Source organism: Zea mays, chromosome 3 (genome assembly GCF_902167145.1).
Source record: "Zea mays cultivar B73 chromosome 3, Zm-B73-REFERENCE-NAM-5.0, whole genome shotgun sequence".
In the NCBI taxonomy this organism is placed as follows: Eukaryota; Viridiplantae; Streptophyta; class Magnoliopsida; order Poales; family Poaceae; genus Zea; species Zea mays.
In genome coordinates this window covers 147,182,096-147,194,894 of record NC_050098.1, presented here as the reverse complement: position 1 = coordinate 147,194,894, position 12,799 = coordinate 147,182,096, and the positions used below count along the sequence as shown (strand labels likewise).

General features: G+C 46.7%; 1 protein-coding gene and 1 long non-coding RNA gene across 2 annotated transcripts; one reads left to right on the top strand and one right to left on the bottom strand.

The window, feature by feature from the left end:
• Positions 1 to 1,478: 1,478 nt before the first annotated feature.
• Positions 1,479 to 2,832, top strand: LOC103650691 (uncharacterized). Its single transcript, XR_564323.4, has 2 exons — positions 1,479 to 1,763; positions 2,127 to 2,832. It is a non-coding gene; the product is annotated as an uncharacterized lncRNA (long non-coding RNA).
• Positions 2,736 to 12,702, bottom strand: LOC109945293 (uncharacterized). The gene is made up of 3 exons (XM_020551137.3): positions 12,478 to 12,702; positions 12,156 to 12,387; positions 2,736 to 3,204 (listed from the first exon to the last, which is right to left on the bottom strand). Exons 1-3 carry the CDS (start codon positions 12,666 to 12,668, stop codon positions 2,941 to 2,943), a joined length of 687 nt encoding a protein of 228 aa, XP_020406726.1. The 5' UTR covers positions 12,669 to 12,702; the 3' UTR covers positions 2,736 to 2,940.
• Positions 12,703 to 12,799: the final 97 nt, after the last annotated feature.

Below are 12,799 nucleotides of genomic sequence, written 5' to 3'. Positions count from 1 at the left end.
TGATGCTCGCTAGTGCCGCTTGCCTCCTCTGCTCAGCTGTCGTGCTGGTTGTCCGTCTCCCGCATTGCATTTACTGCTTCGTGCGTAATTATTGGTGGCTGGCGCAACCGTTCTTTCTCTCCGGCGTCCTCTCCTCTTCTTCCCCTCCTCTTCTCTCTCTTACGCAGCCAGGGAACAACCCGCCCCAACGCCGCCAGGAGCCCATGCGCCAGGGCGCGACCTGGCCTTCCGCGCCCGAAGACCTTGCGCCCATCACCGCCCAGCCGCGACGCGCCGACCCCGAGCAGCCCAGGCGCCTAGGCCGACCGCGCCCCTGCACGCCCCGTCCGACCGCGCGCTGCCGAGCACCGTGTTTAGCACCAGGACGCCGCGATCGAGCCACCCGCCCGTCTTTGTCGTTAATGGAGCTTCAATGTCGTCCGTTTCTCCCTCCTCCATTACCTCCCTCTCTTCATGGCCGCCACCCGCCATTAATGGCCACCGGCCACCATTTCCTCCTCCTGGCGCCCCTATCTCTCCCCTCCCTCTATAAAAGTCGAGCACCTTCCTCCTCTCTTCATCCCGAAGCTCGCTCGCACTCCCCACACTCTCTCCTTCGCTCGCGCTCGCCGGAACCTCGCTGGAGTCGACGCCACCGCGCCGGAGCTCGCCCGTGCAACACTCTGACGACCACGCTCACGTCGCCGCTCTGCTCACGCGCACCCGCCATCGAGCCCCTGCTCACGCCCTGCTCAGCTCACCGCCGTGAAGCTCGTCGACGGACAGTTCGCGTCCATCCGCCGTTCGCCGGAGCTTGTCTGATCATCCTGTTGTTTATGCCTTACTGTGTACGTTGTTGTCGACGAGAGATCCAAATCGAACCTCGTCGCCGGTGCGTAGTCGTGCAGTCGAGCCCTGTCCATTCCCTAGCGCCGACCGTGCTGTTCCACTCATGCTGAAGAAGGTGAAAATTTGAATGCTACACCATAAAAGTCTAGTAATAATTTCATATAAACTAGGTGAGTGCCCGTGCGTTGCAACGGAGACATATAATACATAAGTTACCGTGATATTATATGTCCTCGTTGCAACGCATGGGCACTCACCTAGTCGAGTTCTACTCGCGTTGGAACCTACTCAATTAGTGAAGAACCTACTCAATTAGTGAAGGCATAAGGACAAAACTTCCCAACTGAATTCCATTATCTTCCTGTTATTCAGACTTCATCCCTTTTCGCCTCCAAGTTATCCATGTTCTCGACAGCAGTACACTGCAAGAGACACAGTAAACGCTACTCTGCATGCAAATGACAGCACCTCACAGACTACATGCCAGAAGCATCCATCATCTATTAGATCCTTTCATCAGCTATGTTGCTGCTGTAAATAATGGTCAAAATCGGAAATTTCTTGCCATAAGAAACCATGCAAGACATATTGTCATCATTAACCAAGCAGGAAAACGTCCGGATCACTCAAAAGGACACAAGTAACAATGCAACTACTTGATTCATGGTTTCTGTTGGGTTTGAACTCTAGTCTATCTAACTTGCTTGGGAGTTGGGACTAAAAAGGCTTTGTTGTTATTGTTGTTTTTATTGATATGATTGGGATCATCTAGTTACAATATTATTTTTGTTATACGCAATTATTTTTGTACATGCTTAAACTGTCCAATTTATAGTTGTAATACTTGATGTTTCGTGGTGAAAAAATTGCTTTTGTGGCAGTCATGCGATTTTGAGGTATCTTGCATCGGTTTTCCCTGGAGTTGCTGACCACTGGTGCGTTACATATTAGCACTAAACTTATTTTATTTCCACAAGTGTCGCTTTATCTTTTAGGAATATTATGATTTATTGATCGTCGTTGTGTATACAATATTAATGGCATTTAATGTAGATGTGGCAATTTTATGTGTAACAAGCACTTCATCTTTGTTGATCGTTCAAGTTAAATCCGAGTATGGTAATTAATTAGTAATATTTTGGATTAGATACCACCATGGTTTTTGTGCTGTTCCTAAGTTGCCTAGGGACCCAGCAGCTCAGCTCTGCAACATCTTGCCAGCAGCTTAACTCTTTAGGAAGGGACTAACACCCTGCAATGGTAGAGAATGCTATTTTCTGATTTAATTTATGATATAGGTATCCTGCTGACTTGTTCACCAGAGCCAAAATTGAGTCAATCTTGGATTGGCATCACTCAAATTTGCGGCGTGGTGCAGCAACCCTTGTAATGCACACTGCATTGGCTCCCTTCCTTGGTCTTACGACAAGTCATGAGGCTGTGAAACAAGCAGAGAAGCTTGTGATGCAGTCACTGGGGGTGATCGAATCGGTATGGCTGAAAGGCGATGCCAAGTTCTTGCTAGGTAGCCCCCAGCCATCGATTGCAGATCTGAGCCTTGTCTGTGAGATAATGCAGTTGGAGGTATGCATGCTTACTGCTTGCTGCTGCTGCTGCTATCCAGATCCAGCGATGATGAGCCCTTGTATGTTTGCAGATGTTTGGCGATGAGGTCCGTGACCGATTCCTGGGAGCTCATGAGAGGATCCTTGTCTGGATGGACAAGGTGAAGAAAGCCACGAGCCCTCATTTTGAGGAAGCCCACGAGCTCCTTTTCCAAGTGAAGAAGGCACGCATGGTGCAAGGCAGCAGCAGCAAGGCTTTTGAGCCGAGACAAAGCTCAAAACAGCATCAAAGCTCTGACGACCAAAGGCAGAATAAGCGACAGACAGACAGACAGATCGATCTTGTGATATAATATAATAAACGGGAACTATTATTAATTACTGTTGGTATTAATTACACTTATTCCAGAAGGCCACAAGTGCTTCGTTGCACTTATTTCAGAAGGCCACGGTCGGGAACTACTTACTTTTCGTTCCAGCATGCTATAGTAAACAACTCTGCAACAACAACATCCCCAGAAAAACAAGCAAACAACAAAATTGGTATCTAGTCTGTCTTGAATCTGTGTGAAATCCTCTCCAGGCCGTCCTTACACTCTTCCATTGCCCTCTTCGACTTGTCTCCAAGGGTTGCACCAAACGCAGATACGCTTCCCTTCACTTGTGCTGATACCTCGTTTGCTCTGGAAGCAGCACAAGCCCCAAACTCGGTACACCACTGCCTTGCATCTGCACCTTGCTGCTTTAGGATTGCGATGAAGGACCTCACATGCTGCATCACTCTCTCCACCGCACCCTGAGACCGCACCTCCATCTGAGAGCACCTAGAGGGGGTGAATAGGTGATCCTGTGAAACTTGAAAACTTAAGCCACAAAACTTGATTAATCGTTAGCACAATAATTGCCAAGTGGCTAAAGAGGAATCCTCAACAAAACACAATAACCAACAAGGATCAATCACAGAGATGGCACAGTGGTTATCCCGTGGTTCGGCCAAGACCAACGCTTGCCTACTCCATGTTGTGGCGTCCCAACGGACGAGGGTTGCAATCAACCCCTCTCAAGCGGTCCAAAGACCCACTTGAATACCACGGTGTTTTGCTTGCTTTTTCTCAATCCCGTTTGCGAGGAATCTCCACAACTTGGAGCCTCTCGCCCTTACACTTGAAATTCACAAAGAACACGGAGCAAGGGAGGGATTAGCAACGCACACAAGACACAAGAATCAGAGTGTCAACACGCACACAAGTCGCAACAAGAGCTCGCAACACAACTCAATGAGTTCACAACTCCACTAGAGCTCTATATGCTATCACAATGAAACGAATGCGCGAAATCGATGTCTTGGTGCTTAGGAATGTTGTAGGAATGCTTGGTGTGCTCCTTCATGCGCCTAGGGGTCCCTTTTATAGCCCCGAGGCAGCTAGGAGCCGTTGAGAGCAATCCAGGAAGGCTGATCTTGCCTTCTGTCGACTGGCGCACCGGACAGTCCGGTGCACACCGGACACTGTCCGGTGCCCGATTTCTTTTCAGAAATGACGCAGTCGACCGTTGGCAGCCTGAGAGCCGTTGGCGCACCGGACATGTCCGGTGCACACCGGACAGTCCGGTGCCCTCTTCTAGCCGTTGGCTCGGCCACGTGTCCCGCGCAGATCGCGCGGCCGACCGTTGGCTTACCGGACAGTCCGGTGCACACCGGACAGTCCGGTGCACACCGGACAGTCCGGTGAATTATAGCCGTACGTCGCCGGTGAATTCCCGAGAGCGGCCACTTCGCTCGAGCCAGCCTGGCGCACCGGACACTGTCCGGTGCAACACCGGACACAGTCCGGTGCACCACCGGACAGTCCGGTGCTCACAGACTCAGCAAAGTCTTGGCTGCTCGAGCCAAGACATTCTCAATTGGATTTTTCCTGTTTCCAGCACTTAGACACAATACATTAGTCCATAAAACAATGTACTAAGTTTGAGAAACATACCTTTATCCTTGATTTGTACTTTGTCCACCATTTTACACTTAGGCACCTGTGTTGGGCACTAAATCACCAAAATACTTAGAAATGGCCCAAGGGCACATTTCCCTTTCAATCTCCCCCTTTTTGGTGATTTATGCCAACACAACATAAAGCAAGTAGAACAAATACAAAATCAATTCAAATAAGAACTCAAATTGTTTTGATTCAAATTTGACATATATGGATCACTCTTTGCCACCACTTGGTTTGTTTTTGCAAATCAAACTCAAATTTCTATCTCTAAGTCAAACACACATGTTAAGACATAAAGAGGGCCATTCCAAGAGAAATCGATTCAAGATTTCAAAAACCTTCCTTTTTTCATAATCAACACTTCTCCCCACAAGAAGCCATCTTTTGACAAGAGAGACAATAAAAAGTTTTGACAAACCAAAAGCTCTATTCTACTATTTTCAAAATTTCTCAAGTGGTAGCTGATCCATCTATTGCTTTGGCCTTTATTTTCTCCCCCTTTGGCATCAAGCACCAAAACGGGATCAAACTCGGCCCCGTAACCCCATTGCCTCACCAAAATCTTCAAATAAGAGTACAAAGGCAATAAGAGGACATGAGATGAACTTGGAATAAGTTACCCTCTCATCGGAGTGCAGTGGAAGTCTTTCATGGTCCAAGTCCACCTTTTCCCTTTCAAACCTCCTTTGAGACTAAAACAAGCAAACTCAAGCATATGGTTAGTCTCAAAGGGTCAAGTTGTAACACAACTCCCCCTAAATATGTGCATCACTTGCACAAGGACTTGTGAGATCCGGGGAGAGATTGTACAACTTGAGCACCATAGTAAGCAACAAAATGCATAAGGAACATGATCAAGGGCATAAACACATGTATGCTATAAATCAATCCAAGTTCCGTGAATCTAGGACATTTAGCTCACTATGCAGCCTGCAAAAGGTCTTCTCATCTAGAGGCTTGGTAAAGATATCGGCTAGCTGGTTCTCGGTGCTAACATGAAACACTTCGATATCTCCCTTTTGCTGGTGGTCTCTCAAAAAGTGATGCCGGATGTCAATGTGCTTTGTGCGGCTGTGCTCAACAGGATTTTCCGCTATTCGGATAGCACTCTCATTATCACATAGGAGTGGGACTTTGCTCAGATTGTAGCCAAAGTCCCTGAGGGTTTGCCTCATCCAAAGTAGTTGCGCGCAACACTGTCCTGCGGCAACATACTCGGCCTCAGCGGTGGATAGAGCAACAGAAGTTTGTTTCTTAGAATTCCATGACACCAGGGACCTTCCTAAGAATTGGCACGTCCCCGATGTACTCTTCCTATCGACCTTACATCCAGCATAGTCGGAATCTGAGTACCCAATCAAGTCAAAGTTAGACCCCTTTGGATACCAGATCCCGAAGCAAGGCGTAGCGACTAAATATCGAAGAATTCGCTTTACAGCCACTAAGTGACACTCCTTAGGATCGGATTGAAATCTAGCACACATGCATACGCTAAGCATAATATCCGGTCTACTAGCACATAAATAAAGCAAAGAACCTATCATGGACCGATATGCTTTTTGATCAACGGACTTACCTCCTTTATTGAGGTCGGTGTGTCCGTCAGTTCCCATCGGTGTCTTTGCGGGCTTGGCGTCCTTCATCCCAAACCGCTTTAGCAAGTCTTGCGTGTACTTTGTTTGGGAGATGAAAGTGCCGTCCTTAAGTTGCTTCACTTGGAACCCAAGGAAGTAGTTCAACTCGCCCATCATCGACATCTCGAATTTCTGCGTCATAACCTTGCTAACTCTTCACAAGACTTTTGATTAGTAGAACCAAATATTATGTCATCGACATAAATTTGGCACACAAAAAGATCACCATCGCAAGTCTTGGTAAAAAGAGTTGGATCGGCTTTCCCAACCTTGAAAGCATTAGCAATTAAAAAGTCTCTAAGGCATTCATACCATGCTCTTGGGGCTTGCTTAAGTCCATAGAGCGCCTTAGAGAGCTTACACACGTGGTCGGGGTACCGTTCATCCTTGAAGCCAGGGGGTTGCTCCACGTACACCTCCTCTTTGATCGGCCCGTTGAGGAAAGCGCTCTTCACATCCATTTGGTACAACCTGAAAGAATGGTGAGCGGCATATGCTAGCAAGATACGAATTGATTCTAGCCTAGCCACAAGAGCGAATGTCTCCTCAAAGTCCAAACCTGCGACTTGGGCATAACCTTTTGCCACAAGCCTAGCCTTGTTCTTTGTCACCACCCCGTGCTCGTCCTGTTTGTTGCGGAACACCCACTTGGTTCCCACAACATTTTGCTTGGGGCGAGGCACCAGTGTCCAAACTTCATTGCGCTTGAAATTGTTGAGTTCCTCCTGCATGGCCAACACCCAGTCCGGATCTAGCAAGGCCTCTTCTACCCTGAAAGGCTCAATAGAAGAGACAAAAGAGTAATGCTCATAAAAATTAACTAATCTTGAACGAGTAGTTACTCCCTTGCTAATATCACCCAATATCTGGTCGACGGGATGATCCCTTTGAATCGTCGCTCGAACTTGGGTTGGAGGTGCCTGAGGTGCTTCTTCCTCTTCAACTTGAACATCCTGTGCTCCCCCTTGATCATGCGCCTCCACTTGAGGTACCTGTTCGTCATCTTGGGTTGGGGGATGCACCATAGTTGAGGAAGACGGTTGATCTTGCTCCAAATGTTCCTGAGGCCGTACATCTCCAATCGCCATGGTGCGTATTGCAGCCGTTGGAACATCTTCTTCATCTACATCATCAAGATCAACAACTTGCTCTCTAGGAGAGCCATTAGTCTCATCAAATACAACGTCGCTAGAGACTTCAACCAAACCCGATGATTTGTTGAAGACCCTATACGCCTTTGTATTTGAATCATAACCTAATAAAAACCCTTCTACAGCTTTGGGAGCAAATTTGGAATTCCTACCCTTCTTCACTAGAATGTAGCATTTACTCCCAAATACACGAAAGTACGATACATTGGGTTTGTTACCAGTTAGCAGCTCGTATGAAGTCTTCTTGAGGAGGCGGTGAAGGTAGACCCTGCTGATGGCGTGGCAAGCCGTGTTTACGGCTTCCGACCAAAAACACTCGAGGGTCTTGAACTCTCCAAGCATAGTCCTCGCCATATCAATGAGTGTCCTGTTCTTCCTCTCTACCACACCATTTTGCTGAGGTGTGTAGGGAGCGGAGAACTCGTGCTTGATCCCCTCCTCCTCAAGGAACTCCTCCACTTGAAGATTCTTGAATTCGGACCCGTTGTCGCTCCTTATCTTCTTCACCTTGAGCTCAAACTCATTTTGAGCTCTCCTGAGGAAGCGCTTGAGGGTCCCTTGTGTTTCAGACTTATCCTGCAAAAAGAACACCCAAGTGAAGCGGGAAAAGTCATCAACAATAACTAGACCATACTTACTTCCTCCTATGCTCAGATAGGCGACGGGTCCGAAGAGGTCCATATGCAGCAGCTCTAGAGGTCTTGACGTGGTCATTACATTCTTGCTGTGATGTGCTCCTCCCACTTGTTTACCTGCTTGACAAGCTGCACAAGGTCTATCTTTTTTGAAATGAACATTGGTTAGACCTATCACGTGTTCTCCCTTTAGAAGCTTGTGGAGGTTCTTCATCCCCACATGTGCTAAGCGGCGATGCCACAACCAGCCCATGCAAGTCTTAGCCATTAAGCATGCATCTAGACCGGCCACTTCTTTTGCAAAATCAACTAAGTAAAGTTTGCCGTCTAGTACACCCTTAAAAGCTAGTGAACCATCACATCTTCTAAAGACAGACACATCTACATTTGTAAATAAACAATTATATCCCATATTACATAATTGACTAACAGATAGTAAATTATATCCAAGACTCTCAACTAAAAACACATTAGAGATAGAATGCTCATTTGATATTGCAATCTTGCCTAAACCTTTCACCTTGCCTTGGTTCCCATCACCGAATATGATTGAATCTTGGGAATCCTTATTCTTGACGTAGGAGGTGAACATCTTCTTCTCCCCCGTCATATGGTTTGTGCATCCGCTGTCGATAATCCAGCTTGAACCCCCGGATGCATAAACCTGCAAGGCAAATTTAGGCTTGGGTCTTAGGTACCCAACTCTTGTTGGGTCCTGCAAGGTTAGTCACAATTTCCTTAGGGACCCAAATGCAAGTTTTATCACCCTTGCATTTTGCCCCTAATTTCCTAGCAACTATCTTCCTATCATTTCTACAAATAGCAAAGGAAGCATTTAAAGCATGATAAATTGTAGATGGTTCATTAATTTTCCTATGAACATTAGCAACATTTCTCTTAGGCATATTGTGAACAACATTTTTCCTACCAACATTTCTATCATGCACATAGGAAGAACTAGAAGCAAACATGGCATGAGAATCAAAAGCATCATATGCATTATAACTCCTATAAGCATTTCTATATTGTCTCTTGTCATGATACATAAAAGCATGGTTCTTTTTAGTACTACTTGCCATAGGGGCCTTCCCTTTCTCCTTGGCAGAGATGGGAGCCTTATGGCTTGTTAAGTTCTTGGCTTCCCTCTTGAAGCCAAGCCCATCCTTAATGGAGGGGTGTCTACCAAACGTGTAGGCATCCCTAGCAAATTTTAGTTTATCAAAATCACTTTTGCTAGTCTTAAGTTGGTCATTAAGACTAGCTACTTCATCATTTAATCTAGAAATTGCAACTAGGTGTTTACTACAAGCATCAATATCAAAATCCTTACACCTAGTACAAATTATAACATGTTCTACACAAGAATTAGATTTATTTGCTACTTCTAATTTAGCATTTAAATCATTGTTAACACCTTGTAAAGTAGAAATGGTTTCATGACAAGTAGATAGTTCATAAGAAAGCATTTCATTTCTTTTAACTTCTAAAGCATAGGATTTTTGTGCCTCTACAAATTTATCATGTTCATCATATAACAAATCCTCTTGCTTTTCTAAAAGCCTATCCTTTTCATTCAAGGCATCAATCAATTCATTGATTTTATCAATTTTATTTCTATCCAATCCCTTGAACAAGCTAGAGTAATCTATTTCATCCTCATCACTAGATTCGTCCTCACTTGAAGAAGCATAAGTAGAGTTTCGAGTACATACCTTCTTCTCCCTTGCCATAAGGCATGTGTGACGCTCGTTGGGGAAGAGGGATAACTTGTTGAAGGCGGTGGCGGCGAGTCCTTCATTGTCGGAGTCGAACGAAGAGCAATCCGAATCCCACTCCTTGCCAAGATGTGCCTCGCCCTTTGCCTTCTTATAGTTCTTCTTTTTCTCCCTCTTGATCCCTTGATCCTGATCACTATCATTGTCGGGACAGTTAGCAATAAAATGACCAAGCTTACCACATTTGAAGCATGAGCGCTTCCCCTTTGTCTTGGTCTTGCTTGGTTGCCCCTTGCGACCCTTTAGCGCCGTCTTGAATCTTTTGATGATAAGGGCCATTTCTTCATCATTAAGTCCGGCCGCCTCAATTTGTGCTACCTTGCTAGGTAGCGCCTCCTTGCTTCTTGTTGCCTTGAGAGCAAGGGGTTGAGGCTCGTTGATTGGACCATTCAATGCGTCGTCCATGTACCTTGCCTCCTTGATCATCATTCGCCCGCTTACGAATTTTCCAAGGACTTCTTCGGGCGTCATTTTGGTGTACCTAGGATTCTCACGAATATTATTCACCAAATGAGGATCAAGAACGGTAAAGGACCTTAGCATCAGTCGGACGACGTCGTGGTCTGTCCATCGCGTGCTTCCGTAGCTCCTTATTTTGTTGATAAGGGTCTTGAGCCGGTTGTATGTTTGGGTTGGCTCCTCGCCCCTTATCATCGCGAATCGTCCAAGCTCGCCCTCCACCAACTCCATCTGTGTGAGCAAGGTGACGTCGTTCCCCTCATGAGAAATCTTGAGGGTGTCCCATATTTGCTTGGCGTTATCCAAGCCGCTCACTTTGTGGTATTCATCCCTGCACAATGAAGCTAGAAGAACAGTAGTAGCTTGTGCATTCTTATGAATTTGCTCATTAATGAACATGGGACTATCCGTACTATCAAAGTGCATTCCACTCTCTACAATCTCCCATATACTAGGATGGAGAGAGAACAAGTGACTACGCATTTTGTGACTCCAAAATCCATAGTCCTCTCCATCAAAATGAGGAGGTTTACCAAGTGGGATAGATAATAAATGAGCATTTGCACTTTGAGGAATACGCGAATAATCGAAAGAAAAGTTCGAGTTAACCGTCTTTCGTTTGTCGTAGTCGTTGTCGTCGTTGTCCTTGTGGGAAGAAGTGGACTCATCACCGTCGTCGTAGTAGACGATCTCCTTAATGCGCCTTGTCTTCTTCTTCTTCCCATCTTTTCGTCTATGGCCCGAGCCTGAGTCGGTAGGCTTGTCATCCTTCGGCTCGTTGACGAAAGATTCCTTCTCTTTATCGTTGATCACGATACCCTTCCCCTTAGGATCCATCTCTTCGGGCGGTTAGTCCCTTTGTGAAGAGAACGGTTCTGATACCAATTGAGAGCACCTAGAGGGGGGGTGAATAGGTGATCCTGTGAAACTTGAAAACTTAAGCCACAAAACTTGATTAATCGTTAGCACAATAATTGCCAAGTGGCTAAAGAGGAATCCTCAACAAAACACAATAACCAACAAGGATCAATCACAGAGATGGCACAGTGGTTATCCCGTGGTTCGGCCAAGACCAACGCTTGCCTACTCCACGTTGTGGCGTCCCAACGGACGAGGGTTGCAATCAACCCCTCTCAAGCGGTCCAAAGACCCACTTGAATACCACGATGTTTTGCTTGCTTTTTCTCAATCCCGTTTGCGAGGAATCTCCACAACTTGGAGCCTCTCGCCCTTACACTTGAAATTCACAAAGAACACGGAGCAAGGGAGGGATTAGCAACGCACACAAGACACAAGAATCAGAGTGTCAACACGCACACAAGTCGCAACAAGAGCTCGCAACACAACTCAATGAGTTCACAACTCCACTAGAGCTCTATATGCTATCACAATGAAACGAATGCGCGAAATCGATGTCTTGGTGCTTAGGAATGTTGTAGGAATGCTTGGTGTGCTCCTTCATGCGCCTAGGGGTCCCTTTTATAGCCCCGAGGCAGCTAGGAGCCGTTGAGAGCAATCCAGGAAGGCTGATCTTGCCTTCTGTCGACTGGCGCACCGGACAGTCCGGTGCACACCGGACACTGTCCGGTGCCCGATTTCTTTCCAGAAATGACGCAGTCGACCGTTGGCAGCCTGAGAGCCATTGGCGCACCGGACATGTCCGGTGCACACCGGACAGTCCGGTGCCCTCTTCTAGCCGTTAGCTCGGCCACGTGTCCCGCGCAGATCGCGCGGCCGACCGTTGGCTCACCGGACAGTCCGGTGCACACCGGACAGTCCGGTGAATTATAGCCGTACGTCGCCGGTGAGTTCCCGAGAGCGGCCACTTCGCTCGAGCCAGCCTGGCGCACCGGACACTGTCCGGTGCACCACCGGACAGTCCGGTGCTCCTAGACTCAGCAAAGTCTTGGCTGCTCGAGCCAAGACATTCTCAATTGGATTTTTCCTGTTTCCAGCACTTAGACACAATACATTAGTCCATAAAACAATGTACTAAGTTTGAGAAACATACCTTTATCCTTGATTTGTACTTTGTCCACCATTTTACACTTAGGCACCTGTGTTGGGCACTAAATCACCAAAATACTTAGAAATGGCCCAAGGGCACATTTCCCTTTCACCATCTCACCAGACATTGTCTTGAGCTTCTCCAGCAGAGCTTCCGCCCGGTTGATAGACTCGTCGACTGCGTGTTCTTTGCCAGCGTTAGCCCATGTCACCCTAGCTGAGGCGTCATCCTTCAGTTCTCCTTCGACAACAACTCTGATTCCTTGACGCTCCCATTGGTTCTGGGCCTCCTCAAGGGCGCGTGCATGCTCCCGGGCCTTTTTGGCTTCCTCCTCTGCCCAAGCCCTGGTTAAATTAAAGAGCACAATAACATCGTGCACAATGAAATAATATGCACAAAATGATCAAATCTCAGATGTCAAGAATTCTTCTTGCCTTGCCATAGATAACGCCTTCCTCTCCACTTCAAGCTCATACTGAAGTTGCACAACAGCCGAGTTATCACTCTCAAATTCCTTTTGGAGATTCTCAATCCTACTCTTCTCGAACGACACCTCCACCTTCTTGCTCAGTACGTTCTGCAGCTGTTCCTCTACCTCACTCCTCAACTTCAACAGAACTTCCATTTCAGACTCAACAGCAGCTCTGCCCCTAACCAGAATGTTCTGGGATATTCATTTCAGACTCAACAACAGAACTTCCATTTCAGACTCAACAGCCGAGATATGATTGTCATGAACATCTTCTGGGATATTCA